The 15,448-nt window shown below is 38.9% G+C and overlaps 2 protein-coding genes across 7 annotated transcripts in view; one reads left to right on the forward strand and one right to left on the reverse strand.

Moving 5' to 3' along the window:
* The window catches only part of RWDD2B (RWD domain containing 2B), a 1,177,964-nt gene that overhangs the window by 852,823 nt on the left and 309,693 nt on the right, over positions 1–15,448 (forward strand). The window lies entirely within an intron of this gene.
* Positions 1–15,448, reverse strand: part of BACH1 (BTB domain and CNC homolog 1) — a 96,563-nt gene that overhangs the window by 12,846 nt on the left and 68,269 nt on the right. For all 6 annotated transcript variants that reach the window (XM_050784725.1, XM_050784721.1, XM_050784723.1 and 3 more), the window contains 3 exons: positions 12,664–12,957; positions 6,807–8,141; positions 3,530–3,736 (listed from right to left, as the gene is read on the reverse strand). In XM_050784725.1, coding sequence (XP_050640682.1) covers positions 3,530–3,736; positions 6,807–8,141; positions 12,664–12,897 — 1,776 coding nt within the window. In that variant the 5' untranslated portion in view covers positions 12,898–12,957. The remainder of the gene's footprint in view (positions 1–3,529; positions 3,737–6,806; positions 8,142–12,663; positions 12,958–15,448) is intronic.

Genomic DNA, 15,448 nt, shown 5'->3' on the forward strand with positions numbered 1-15,448 from the left:
TTACAAAAGACAAGATCCATAACATCACCCAACAACCAGGGTCCAAGTAAACTTCTTACCATAATAAATATCTTAAACGTCAAATTCTTTTACTTCTAGATGAGCCAGCTTTCTTATTCTTATTAGCTAATAAGCAGCACATCTTCTGTTTATGTTTACCTGAGAAAGACACCTACGCAGGACAGAAATTTGTAATGTACCCCTCACGCTGCAACTGGAGTTTGCCTATAGAAATCACTAGAACTGAGAGTAGTGTGGAGGACTGAGTAGGGAGTTCAAGGAAGATGAAACACAAACGAGTCACTCTGATACAAAAACTCCAACATGACTTCTCTGCGGTTATTTTGGAAGTCAGACTGGCGCCTTTCTAGGCGCAGGAGACACTATCAGATGTCTGCTGTGGCTGCCCAGAAAGGAAGGTCTTGACTCTTCTATTTTGTTCTTGCTCTCTAGCCACAGAGGAGGATACCTGAGTGAATTAGGCCAGTAAGATGCTCTCCTTGGGAATTCAGAACTGACTAAAACAGTAGTCTCTGACTGGATTAGTCCCTGGACAGTGAAACTATTCAGGCACTGTGCCACAGTCACCCTTCCCATGTGCACTTAGTGGCACAAAAAGCCACTCTCGGGTATAGAGCGAAGAAGGTGCAGAGAGAAGTCCCTGGGTTCCCAGGAGTCTTCCACTTTTGTTCCCTGTTATTTATGAGGCCTGGCTCCATTCTCTGGCTTCTAAATGAGAGGTACCTATCTCCCTACAACAAACTCACTCACTCACTCACTCACTCACTCACTCACTCACTCACTCATTCATTCATTCTTCACTCAAGAGTCTGTTTCTTGAAGCCAAAGAGTCCAAATTTAATGTAACAGTTAAACAGGATACTGACCACTCTGATTTTGGATTTCATAAAAACTGCTGAGAAACAAATGTTACTTTGTATTGAAAATTAACCAGTAGTTATTCACTGGCCATATGAAAGAAACCTTACTATGATGACAAAAGCAATACACCAAACACAGAGTTTACAGTTTAGGCAGAGACATTAGGAAGGTCAATTAAGAAAGGGAAAATAGAGCCCAGGCGCGGTGGCTTACGTCTGTAATCCCAGCACTCTGGAAGGCTGAAGCGGGAGGATCACGAGGTCAGGAGATCGAGGCCATCCTGGCTAACACGGTGAAACCCCGTCTCTACTAAAAATACAAAAAATTAGCTGGGCATGGTGGCGGGCGCCTGTAATCCCAGCTACTCAGGAGGCTGAGGCTGCAGTGAGCCGAGATCATGCCACTGTACTCCAGCCTGGGCAACAGAGCAAGACTCCATCTCAAAAAATAAATAGATAAACCAAATAAAAAAATTTTTAAAAAAGGAGAAAACGGAAAATCAATAATACTACATAATGTTTATTGAGTAGTTACTATGTGCCAGGAATTGTTCTAAGTTCTTCAGATTAGTATTAACTCAATTAACTCCCCAAAATAAGCACCTAATCTATAAAGTAGGAACTAGTATTATCCTATTTTTAGATGAAAAAAAAACAAGTCACAGAGAAATTAACCTGCCCAAAGTTACTAAGCATCTGATTCAGAGCCCACAATTTTAACCACTGTATCTGCCACCTCTCTCCTAAGAAGGAAAGGCAGAGGGAGCAGAAAGTCCAAAGATAGCAAGGCTTCTTCATCCTAGCTATCTGAAATTTAGTAAAAATAACAATAATCTAGCAAACCAATGTCTGATTTGTATCAAAAAAATAACACCTGTGAGCCAAGAAACAGAGTTGTTCTAAAGGATGATAGCTACTCTCAAACATATTTGCTTAGTATCCATTTATAAAATAAAGTTACGAAATAAACTAGAACAGTCTTGTTTCGCTTTTATTTTTATTTTTAGAGTAAGAAAACTGGATAAACTCTACGAACTACTATAAATTATAACTGGCAGACGGGAAAGAGCAAGAAGCAGAACTAAGAACTCCAGTAGTACAATTTTATGTAGATTTCATTCCACTGGCTTCACATAACCTAACAGTGTAAACAGCATCTCTGTATTGCAGCACAGAATAATAACTGAAGCTCAAAATGCTATACTCCGTCTAAAGGCAGGTAAGGGTTTAATTCAAAACTGAGTAAGAAAGAACACCAGTGTTTATTAAAGGTATTACTGATATATACTCCAAAAGTACTAAGTACTATAGAATTCAAAACTTTTCCTCCTTGTTTTTAACAATTTTAACTATTCAGCAATATCGTATCAGTTGTTTGTTTGTTTTAAACATCTCTCATGCCTCTATTTGTAAAACATCTGGTTCCTCCTTTATTTATTTAGTTATGCTTCATCTCTTTAATATAGTTATGATTTTTTATCTTTTTACATAAAGTATATGTACAATATATAAATAAATTTTTATTTTTCAACTTCTCTTGGAGGCACAATTTTTTTTCCCTAAATTGTTGCTGTTTAATTGCCATTCATAGCTAGAACGTTCATGCTTGAAAACTTGCCACAATCCCAACTTTAAACTTTCACCAGTTAACAAAGACACAAAATTGAATATTCAAGCAATGCTTTTACTACTTCTAGGCTGTTTCCTTGCTATCTTTAACCGTATCTTAGCTTTAGCTGGCCTGTACTATCACAGTTGTCCTCTTTCATACAATGCTTCCTTCCACCAACATAAAAATGAAACAGAGGAGTAAACTAATCAATTTTTCAGTTAATTTGTGCCTTGACGCTAGAATAGAAAATAAGATTCAGGCCGGGCATGGTGGCTCACGCCTGTAATCCCTTTGCGAGGCCGAGGCGGGCAGATCACGAGGTCAGGAGATCAAGACCATCCTGGCTCACACGGTGAAACCCCATCTCTACTAAAAATAAAAAAAATAAAAAAAATTAGCCGGGCACAGTGGCGGGCGCCTGTAGTCCCAGCTACTCAGGAGGCTGAGGCAGGAGAATGGCATGAACCCAGGAGGCAAAGCTTGCAGTGAGCCAAGATCGCACCACTGCACTCCAGCCTGGGTGACAGAGTGACTCCATTTCAAAAAAGAAAAAGAAAGGAAGATTCAAAAGCAAGCACTGTTCTCACTTAGGATCTCATTAGATATTATTATTTTCAATTCATATCACCATATCTTATCAGAATTTTTCCCTTAGATGAAAGATCCTGGTTGGTCTGGTTTTGGTATCAACTAAAACAAGTTATTCAGGTCCACAGTTCATTTAAATTAACATCTGGAATATTAGCTCCTATAGACACAAAACAGAGAAATTAAAGTGCTTTGTAATTTCTTTATTCACAACCACTAATGATTAGGTAGACAATAGAGTCATTTTTAATTTGAAAACCTTTTTTAAAAAAAAAAAAAAAAAACTCACATATCGTAGCATATCATGGTAAAAATGATAAAACGGTAATTGATACATATTAACATATGTTAATGAGCATTATATTTGATCCAGAAATTTAAGAACTATTTCCTTGACAAAAAAGAAAGTGGCAGAATTTAAATAGTAATAAGAAACTTGTACACTTACCAGCTTCTCAATTTCTGATTCAAGATTCTGTATACAGTCAAGTTTTCTCTTGCGACAGCGCTGTGCAGCAATTCTGTTTTTACTTCTTCTTCGAATATCATGGATACAATCCAGCTGTTCTGGAGTAAGCTTGTGCATTTTCAACAAGGACTGAAAATCATTTCGAGAGAGTGAAATTATCCGTTGTGCATTGAATGGCAGCTTTACCTAGAATATGAAATAAATATTACTAATTATTGCTGTATTTTATAATTATACTCAAACCTAGGAAGATGAAGGTATACAACTAGGTTTTTCAGAGAACTTACTTTACATTAAAGAAAACATAGGCCTCTATTCCCAATTTGTATATAATCAATTATAATAAACACTGATAATCTAATTTGTATTTATGGTCTATTTCAAAAGACAAATACATTAAGCAGATTTTTTTTTCAGCAAATCAAACATTAACACAAATACTGACATGTAAAATGTAAACACAATTTTATTTTACTAAATAAACATTTTTTTTACTTTTTTTACTTTATTTTACTTTATTTTTGCATGTTAATACAGACTTTTTACTCAACCCAAAAATAAAACCTATTTTATTTTTTGAATGAAATGACTATGCAGCATTGGTTTTATGTTAGTATAATTATGCTACTAATTTCTACAGCATTTCAGAAAATTTATTTTTCTATCAAGAAAATGATAGCCTCACATAAATCACTCTAATACATGTCTCTTGCCAATACAAAAAAAGTTAGAAAAGTTTTATAACTATGTTAAAGTCATTTCAACATACTTAAATTTGGAAAAAGAAAATCTTTTCTAAAACAAAATTGTGTGGGTTTAATTATATTATCAAAAATGTAAATGAAACACTGGTCAGTCTGGCAACCTACTTAGCTTACCTTTTAAGCTTATAGATATTTGTTACATAAAATGTTTAAAAATTTTTTAAATGTTTTATTTTTAATATTATTTTTGTAGTAATTCCAAATGCTACATTTATAATGTCATAAAAGTCTATATATAACCCAAACATACATACTACTTCTTAATCACCAATCCATCTCCTTCCAAAGCCAAGATTTTTTTTTTTTTTAAGCCTCTTTCAAAAGCCGTGTCATCTAACAGCTACGAAACCAAAGAAAATGCCAAAGAATGGGATGCGGAGAAATTGGAATCATTGTACACCTGTGGGAAAATAGTGCAGCTGCCATGGAAAATGGTATGGAGGTTCCTCAAACCATTAAAAATCATAGCACTGTATGTCCCAGCAATCTTACTTCCAGGTATTTATCCAAAAGAATTGCAATCAGCATCTCAAAGAGATATCTGCACTCATCTACACATATTCTTTTTTTTGGAGACAGGATCTCTGTCATGCAGGAGTACAGTGGTGCAATCACGGCTCACTGCAGCCTCAACCTCCTGGGCTCAAGCGATCCTCTCACCTCAGCTTCCTAAGTAGCTGGGGCTACAGGCACATGCCACCATGACTCGCTGATTTTTGTATTTTTTGTAGAGACAGGGTTTCACCATGTTGCCCAAGCTGATCTGAAACTCCTGGGCTCAGGCAATCCACCCACCTCACCCTTCCAAGGTGCTGGGATTACAGTCATGAGCCACTGTGCCCAGTCTGCACTCCCATCTATATTCATTACTGCATTATTCACAATAGCCACGATATGGAAACAACCTAAATGTCCATGGATGGATGAATGGATAAAGAAAATGTGGTGTACATACATAAAGGAATACCATTCAGCCTGATAAAAAGAAGGAAATCCTGCCATTTGCTAAAATATGGAGAACCTGGAAGGCATCATGCTAAGTGAAATAAGCCAGACACAGAGGAGAGTAAATCCAACATGATTTCACTTATACAAAGTAGACAGAACAGTCAAACTCATAGAAACAGAGAGTAGAATGGTGGTTGCCAGGGTCTGAGAAGAGGGAAAAAAGGGGGAATTGCAATTGGATGGGTTAAGTTTCAGCTACAAAAGAATAAGTTACAGAGATCTGCTGTAGAATATCATGCTTATACTTAACAATACTGCATCATGCACTTAAAAATTTATTATAAGGGTAGATTCTGTGGTAAGTATTCTTATCACAATAAAAAAAAAATAAAGCCCAAGAAAGGGGAAAAAAATGCAATGGATAAAATAGAAAAATAATTTTTAAAAAGAATGTAAATTGCGATTATAAAGAGAAAAGTCAACTATTGAAAGGCAAACAAAATCATATAAAACATAAAAACAAAAAAAAAGAAAAAACATTTTAAATAATATATTTTTGGAAGGAACAGGCCCTTATCATTATCGGACTTATAAGTAATATTTTACTGAAGGGAGCTAACAAATACAAACTTTTATGTACAGAATACACAAATCAAGCTTGTTTTGATCATACCAGCTACATGTAATTCACGCTAAATTAAGACACTCATCAATAGCTGAAATGGCCAAAGGAAAATTTAAAAATCAATGGCCATGAAAAACTAGATCCAATAAACTTTACTCCACTAGAAGCCACATTCCTACAACTAATCACTGTTAAACCATTGCTCAGGGACATGTCCCAGGTCTAGAGGTTCTTGCTGGCAATGAGCAAGATTGAATATATGCTGCATTTTTCCGGGAGTTATCATGTAATGAGCATAGAATCATTATTCTTTTCCGTCTTGTGGCATGGCATTTGATTTAAACAATTAAATGGCCGACATGTGAACACAGCCAATGTGTGAACCTACTTTATGGTTAATACATCTACTGGAAATAAACGAACACAGAAGTTCTTCAAACTTCATCTATCTCTTTTAGTATTTATCACAGTCTTTTTAAAATTGTTTTTGAGACAGTCTTGCTCTGTCTCCTAGGCTGGAGCGCAATGGCACAAACCTGGCTCACTGCAACCTCTGCCTCCCACATTCAAGTGCTTCTCCTGCCTCAGCCTCCCGAGTAGCTGGGATTACAGGCACAGGCACCCGTCGCCACGCCCAGCTAATTTTTGTAAAGATGGGGTTTCGCCATGTTGGCCAGGCTGGTCTCGAACTTCTGATTTCAGGTGATTCACCCTCTCCTTGGCTTCCCAAAGTGCTGGAATTACAGCTGTGAGCCACTGCACCCAGCCCCATCGCACAGTCTTAAAATTAACTTTATATGAGTTTCCTCCCCACTCCCTGAACCTGATCATATCCCTAACGATGCAAAGGGAGCTGATCCAGAGTAAATCCCAATTAATAGTTATTAAAACAATGAATTAAGAACATACTCCTGCTCACCTCACATTCTTGTTCCCTGGCTGAACAGGATTCACTGTCTCCTTCAGTGTCCGTCTCCGAGTCGTCTCCCAAGCTAATGACACAAGCATATGGGCAAGGTTCTTGCTGGGGTTCTGAAACATAATCATCGTTTCCAATTTCCAAATTGCTTGAACAGCCTTCAGTACTCAGAGTACTTATAAAAGGGCAGTTGACAGAACTTAACGTTGTAAAAGTCCTTTGCCCTGGTTCTGGGCTCTCACTAATCCTGATACCTAACCAGGGACACTCAGACCGTTTCTGTGAGATCTGTTCTGAGCCATCTTTGGCCACAGCAGGTGATAACTGCATTTGGCAAGGAGAGTCGGTGCTGCAAATGTCACTCCAGAAGCCTTTGGCTAGGTGTTCTGCCACTTCGCGCTCCACACTACTCCTATCACTAGATGCAACACTACTATCTTCCCTGGGGCCCAAGTCGGATTTCAAAGGTAAATCCTGACTTTCGCCAAATGTTTTTTCTTGAACATCTGTACCTGACAAAGGCTTTTCTGTTAACACTGTTGAGTTTTGCATACCAGCAAAATTCAAGTCACCATATTGGTCATATGTGTGTAAAAGAGACAGAGAATAAAGTCCATGAGGGTCTATGGAAGAATTGTGGGGGAAAGGAGTCACTTCTGATTTTTCAGTTGGACACTGAGAAGCAGGCTCTTTCTTCGTTTCTTCGGGTTCCATTGCTAATTTACTTTCGTCACATTTTAACATCACCTGCAAATCTCTACACTCCGGGACTCCTCCCAGGCATTCATTTTCCGACGTTTCATTTGGCTGAACAGAAGCATGAATGTCTTTGACACTAGATTCCCCAGTACGGACTCTGTCAGTTCCAAATGCTTTTTGGAATTTTCTGTATTTGGGGCATAAAGAAGGCAAGGCCAGAGCAGCATCCTTCTCTAAGCACATGGATTCATATGTCTGACTGGCACTGTCTTGTAGAGGAGGCGAGGCTTTTGCATTTCCTTGATACCTGCGGAGTTTACATTGAGGAGTCTGAACATTTTTATTTTCCACAAATTCCTCCACTTCATCTGTTTCTAGATCCCTCTGGTCCAAAAGTGAAAGTTTAAGATCTGTTTTCTGACAGTGTGATGAAAAGCATTTTTTTCTTGGGCATTCTTGCTGGTCTGCAGTGGAGTCCAAAAACTTAAATTTCAGAAACTGAAAGCAGGATTCCTCAATATTGTGTACACTTAAAAACTCCACACATTTGCACACTTCATCCACATTCTCTTTACTTAAAATCAGTTTAGCAGTGTAGGCAAACTGAATTAAAGGTTCAAATCCTTTAACTGTCACCTGTTGATACACAAAATAAAAAACACATCATTTGAAAGCTGTCTAGTACATAAAAATGAGATAAGTGGAAGAGAAATAGATGTGTAACTTATTTGTGATAATGATAAAATATGTACTTTAATTTAAAGAAAAAATATTCTTCTAAGAAATGGAAAAGGAAAGGATCCTGGAAAAGCATCCTTTTCACAGCGACCACACACTATTTTATAGAGTCCACTCTTAATTGCACATGAATTATGGTTTACTCACATAAGTTAAAGACATTAAGACATTACAAGTTTCCCATGACAGTGGAAAAAAAAATCATCTATGAATTAGAGCAGGATGAACACGACCTGCCACACATACATAGTGAGCCTACTGCTAGCCCAGCTCCACATGGCCACTGTATTCCAAACAACCCCAACTGCTACCAGCTGCAAAACCAGAACTTTTAAGGATATAAAACAGTACCTGTAAAGAAGTTACAAAGTCCTGATCCATGGTAAATGCATACTAACTGGTAACTATTAACTTTACTGTCCTAACAGTAAAAGTTTTAAAGATACAGATTTTTTTTTTTTTTTTTTTGAGGCGGAGTCTCGCTCTGTCGCCCAGGCTGGAGTGCAGTGGCGCGATCTCGGCTCACTGCAAGCTCCGCCTCCCGGGTTCCCGCCATTCTCCTGCCTCAGCCTCCCGAGTAGCTGGGACTACAGGCGCCGCCACCACGCCCGGCTAATTTTTTTGTATTTTTAGTGGAGACGGGGTTTCATTGTGTTAGCCAGGATGGTCTCGATCTCCTGACCTCGTGATCCGCCCGTCTCGGCCTCCCAAAGTGCTGGGATTACAGGCTTGAGCCACCGCGCCCGGCCAAGATACAGATTTTTTAAAGTGATCTAGGAGAAGTTATAGAAATCATGCCTCAGTACTGTTTCAGCAAAAATTCATGGACTCAAAGTAACAAAACTTTTAAGTAGAAACCTGCACATTTACATTACACCTGCCTCTTAAAATGAGAGGCAAATGGAACCAGCTGAAGTACACAGAAAGTCCTATCCTGGGTTAAAAGTACAAAATTAATTTGAAACCACTGAGTTCTTATAAGAGTGGTCAAGATAATATTTGTGATCTTAAAAATCTAAACATGCTAAACCATGTTTAGGCTTTTTAAAGGCTCAAATAAAAAGCAATGATACCATCAAATGCTAATGAGAATGCAGAGAAACTAAATCACTCACATATTGCTAGTGGGAATGTAAAATGGTACAGACAATTTGAAATACACTTTCTTATAAAAGTAAACATGCAACTACCATATGACTCAGCAACTGCACTCCTGATCTTTTATCCCAAAGAAATGAAAACTTATGTTCACACAAACACCAGTACACAAATGTTTACAGCAATCTTATTTGTGATAGCCAAAAACCGGAATTAGCCTGATTTCCCTCAACAGGTGAAAAGCTACACACACACACACACACACACACACACACACACACACACACACACGGTACATCCATACTACGGAATACTACTCAGCAATAAAAAGGAAAAAATTTCTGATACACACAACCTGGATAATCTCACCTAAGTCAAACAACATCAATCCTAAGAGGTAATATACCGCATAATTTCATTTATATAACATTTTTAGAATGACAAAACTTTAGAAAAGGAAGAAAGGTAAGTGGTTGCTATGGATTAGGGATGGAGAAAGGGGGCAAGGGAATGAGGGCATGGAGTGTAGGCAGGAGATGTCTGTGGTTATAAAAGGACAACAAAAGGGATCTTTGTGTGTTGGCAAGTTCAGTATCTTTTTTTTTTTTGAGGTGGAATCTCGCTCTGTCACCCAGGCTAGAGTACAGTGGTGCAATCTCGGCTCACGAGTAGCTGGGATTACAGGTGCCCGCCACCACGCCTGACTAATTTTTGTATTTTTAGTAGAGACGTTTCGCCATGTTGGCCAGGCTGGTAAACTCCTGACCTCAGGTGATCTGCCTGCCTCGGACTCCCAAAGTGCCGGGATTACAGGCATGAGCCACTGCACCCAACTGAGCATCTTAACTATGGTGGTGGATACACAAACCTTCACAGGGGATAAAATTATATAGAACTTAATGCGCAAGTGCGCGCACACACACACACAGACATTATTAGTACAAGCAAAATTGTGGCAATCTGAACCCTATGGGACTGTATCAATATCCTGGTTGTAATACTACACTACAACTTTGCAAAATGTTATCAATGGGGGACACTGGACAAAGTGAAAAGGAACTCTGCACTGTTTCTTATATCTGTACATGAAAACATCAAGGTGATAATATTAAATGTCAACTTGACTGGATTGAAGGCTGTAAAGTCTTGTTTCTGGGTGTGTCAGTGAGGGTGTTGCTAGGGAAAATTAACATTTGAGTCAGTGGACTGGGAAAGATAACCCACCCTCAATATGGGTGGGCACCATCCAATCGGCTGCCAGCAAGGCTGGAACAAAACAGAAGGAAGAAGGTGGGATAGGTGACTTGCTGACTCTTCTGACTTTCGCCTTTCTCCCCTGCTGGATGCTTCCTGCCCTTGACATCAGATGCCAGGTTCTTTGGCCTTTGGACTCTTAGACTTACATCAGTGGTTTGACGAGGGCTCTTGGGCCTTTGGCCACAGACTGAAGGCTACAGTGTTGGCTTCCCTATTTTTGAGGCTTTTGGACTCAGACTGGGCCACTACTGGCTTTCTTCCTCCTCAGCTTGCAGGTGGCCTATTGTATGACTTCACCTTGTGAACGTGTGAGCCAATTTTCCTTAATAAACGCCCCTTTCATATATATATATATATATATATATATATATATATATATATATATATATATATATCCTATTAGTTCTGTCCCTCTGGAGAACTCTAATACACTCAATAAAAATTTCAATTAAAATTTTTAAATTAGTTAAAATAATCTAAAAACATCTTTAGGACAATGAGTTATAAGGTATTTTGACACTGTCACTATAATGAAACACTTCCAATATTTGAAAACTTATGATTTACACATTAGAAAGAATGAATGCACACATACATGCATGTATGCACATACCTTTCCTCCTAAATCCATGAATCAAACTTTGCTTTACTTGGAAAGTCTCATTCAATAATTTGAAAATATGAACCATAATTAATATATCTCCATTATAAAATGTGTTGGTCTTTTTTTAAAACAATGGCCAGTTCACAGGTTGGCCTTTTTTACCATTTTGTTGGTATTGCACCATTGACTCTGACCTCTGCCACAAAACTGACAACCTATCTGTTCCCAAAACTGTAGCTGCAGTTTCATAGAAGTAGGCATGGACAGCAACAAGCTAAACTGTAGACTTAGTTTACAGTTTATCCAACTGTATCCAACTGGGAACATCCCACACAGACCTGTCATACACAAAGAATTTCTACATTCTTTCTCCATATTCCTCCTAACTTCTATCTGTGTCCCAATGCCACAGCTTTGATACTCTGCTAATAGCAGTTACTAACTAAATAAAGCAAGGGATGCTGCTAAGAGTCAGCATAGCCAGCACATCCCCACCCAAACGAGAGTTCCTCTTAAAGGCAGGACATTAACAAGGACCCAAACATTTGTTAGCCTGAGCTCCATAACAGACCAGGGAAAAAGATATATGTAAAAATAAGGCTCTATAAAAATGACATAACACTGTTTATTTTTTCTAATCAATACATAAAGACAAAGTCAAGAAAGAAAGAAGGGGAGACAGAACACTTATGGAATGCCTGAAAATAGGAGATGTCTTGGGAAAACAGATGTTTTATACAACCCTAAACATAGTGATATGGTTTGGCTGTGTCCCCACCCAAATCTAATCTTGAATTGTAGTTCCCACAATTCCCATGTCATGGGAGGGACCCAATGGGAGTTCACTGAATCACGGGGGCTGGTCATTCCCATGCTATTCTCCTAATAGTGAGTAAGTCTCACGAGATGTGATGGTTTTATAAGCGGGAGCTTCACTGCACAAGTTCTCTCTTGCCCACCACCATGTAAGTCCCTTTGCTTTTCCTTCGTCTTCCACCATGATTGTGAGGCCTCCTCAGCCATGTGCAACTGTGAGTCAATTAAACTTCTTTCCTTTAAAAAGTACCCAGTTTTCAGGTATGTCTTTACTAGCGCCATGAAAACAGACTAACGCACCTAGCTACAGTTGCTGATCACTGGAAAGGGCCTCTAGAAGACAATGTCACACAGCATGGACTCTCAAAACCATGACTTTTCCAACTGCCTATAATCCACTGGGTGTGTCCTGATTTGGTCATTTCATCAAAAATAACATAACAGTGGGTGTTATGTTATATCCAACTGCTCAATACTGTTAACCAACATTCAAAATTAATGATTTTACATTAAAAAAAAAAAAACTCCATAGTTTTGGAAATGCTCCATAGCCACCTGACAAGGAGACTGTGCTTTACTTTTAACATTATGAACCATAAAAAACTTAAAAGTAAATTAAAATTGCCAGAAACATGGATCTCTCACCTCTTCTGGAAGAGTAATGTTCAGCTCTCCATCAGCCTGGCCTACGATTCTCGAGTGGAAGTAACTGCTGCATGCCGCCAGCACGGACCGGTGAGCGCGGAACCGCTGACCCTCCACAAAGATGGTGACATCGCATAGCACGTCTTTCTTCCGCTGGTCATTAAGGCTGAGCAAAACATTGGTGCTATGCACAGAAGATTCATAGGCAAAAACCGAGTTCTCACTCAGAGACATTCTGCATAACAGGTGTTGTCGGGAAGTTCAGGGGAAAGCATGCTTCTAATTGTCATCAACCTGCAAACACACATGTAAGATTTCACTTAAATAACATCTTGTTAAAAAATCAGTATCAAATATAGATTAAAATATACACTCATTAAAACAAAAATGAAAATAAAAAACCTCCAGAGGAACAACCTAGAGGCATTTATTCAATATACTTCATTTAAAATAGGTTCTTGATAGCAATTTTCCTAATTTTAGGGAAAAGGTTCTTGGGGTGAGGGAAGGACGAACTTTTTGAACCAAGGATTTCATGGCTCTCTGAAAGTGAGACATTACACACTGAGAAACCACCCACTACGAGCAAACAGATGGGAGCAGGGAATTTCTGGTAGCATCCCAATACTATTGTTTTGAGACAGTTGAGAGACAGAGAGGGGAGGAAAGACAGCCAGAGAGGTGAGAAGAAGGGTCCCCGGAGGTCACACTTTGGGATAAGACTGATAGTAAAACAGGCATGTGCTGTTCCACATTCTCCATGCCCCATTCCTCAACATCTGATAAAACAGGCACGTGCTGTTCCACATTCTCCATGCCCCATTCCTCAACATCTGATAGACGGCAAGTGAATTTAGTGCTTTATAACAAAGGACACTGTTCTACAAAGGTAAAGATCCTCCAACACAAAGAAGAAAATGACTGAAATGTGTCAGGCCAGATCTTGGTAATAAGTCTTTTTATACAGTAAGATTTACTTCACATTACAAATACAGGTAGGTAAAACTACCTCATTAATAACATGCAAAAACTAGGTTTTCTCAAAATGCTAAAAATAAGAAAGTTATAATTTTAAATTTTTACTAACATGTAATAGTCTCCAAATATTTTTTCATCACATACACGCTATTGGCAAAAACAAGAGTACCCCCAATACCTGTATGCTTATCTATATTTTTCAGACACGTGCTACTATTTTGATACATGTTCTGAGAAACACAGAAGTTCAAAGTAAGAAGTTAAAAGAGAAGTTCTAATATTTTCTTCCAGCACCCTAAGGCCAGAAGGGATGATACTGTGAGAAGCTTATTGGCCTTTATCCGTGTGATGCCTCATGGTATCATCCCTGCGTCATTCACTTCTGTTCTCCTGACACCTTACTGCCTGAAACATGGGAAGCCCTCAAATGGTCAGTGAATGAGTAAATGGTACTGCTTTCAGATTTGCTACACACTCCAAACAAAAATGAAAGGAGAAATAAGGACTACTGAAGTTCAGTCCCAAGGTTAAGGATCACAACTTATTTACTGATTCAGCATACCACACGAAATCACTGGTAACTTCAAAAATGAACACTAGAACTAACTCCAGTTTTGGCCCATAAAAGAGTATAAATTTATTTTTAGCAATTAGTCTTAATACTTCAGTTATCAAAACAAGGAATTAGTGTAAAGAATAATAGGGAAAACCATCAATCAAAGAAGTTTTTGTGGGTGGCACCACACACAGACCACTGCCCTCTTCATTCTTCAAGACTATACCCTACCCAGAGCACACTGCCCTCCCAACCAAGCCGGACTCCATGGCTGACCACCTGCCCTACTATGGCCCTGTACCCAAGCTCCCAGCCTCCTTATTCTTTCCTGGCATCTCGGATGCACACCCTTAAAAACTATACTAATCTTACTTTTGTAGCTCGTCATTCTTTTGAACACAGCACTGCCAGAAAACACTGTAGAAACAACGCAGACTGGTGTCACTATAAATTTACAATGTGCAGTCTCAGGCTCTCGGTACTGTTTACCAGTTTTTTGGTATGTCCCTGTCTCCTGTTCTCTGTAACAGCTTTCCACCCTGCCACGTTTCTCCTCCTGGTATCAGCATCTCTCCCAGTAAATCACCATAACTGGGACCCAACCTCAGAAAAAACAGTCCTCCCACTACCTCCACCAGGTTCCCTCTTCTGTTGAAAACAATCTGTAACGTATTCTCTTAATCCCATGCCATCCCTGCTTCTCTGGGATCCAATACCTTCTCTTAACACCCTGTCTCATATATATGCAACCTCTCCCTCTATGCTGGCTCCTTCCCATAGCGTTTGTTAATGAACGCGTTTAAGTCTCTCCAGAGACTATCCTAAAGATGTCAACTATCAGTGGCAAGATTATTAAGCTCTAATTCTTCACCAGGCACTGAGCTAAGAGCTAGAGTTTCTCTCATTTATGCCTCAAAACAGCCCTGTGATGCTCCTCTATCATCCCAATTTTACAGATGTGGAAACCAAGGCTTAGTGAGAAGTATCTTGGCCAACATCAAAAGACCAGTAAGACAAAAAAGGGGAATTGCCACCAGACATTTTTAACTACTCCATCATTCTGTCTCCAGTTAGTACTCGCTGAACGCACAGTATGGAGATTCACTGCAGTAATGTGGGGACCCAGATATTACTAAAAGGTTATGCTTGAGAATAAGGAAATGGACTGCACAGACAACAAGAAAAAAAAAATTGGACCTGTGCTTCAGAAAGAGAATGACTACGGGCCTTAGACACTGAAATCTAAAGCTT

This window comes from Macaca thibetana, chromosome 3 (genome assembly GCF_024542745.1).
Source record: "Macaca thibetana thibetana isolate TM-01 chromosome 3, ASM2454274v1, whole genome shotgun sequence".
Lineage (NCBI taxonomy): Eukaryota > Metazoa > Chordata > Mammalia > Primates > Cercopithecidae > Macaca > Macaca thibetana.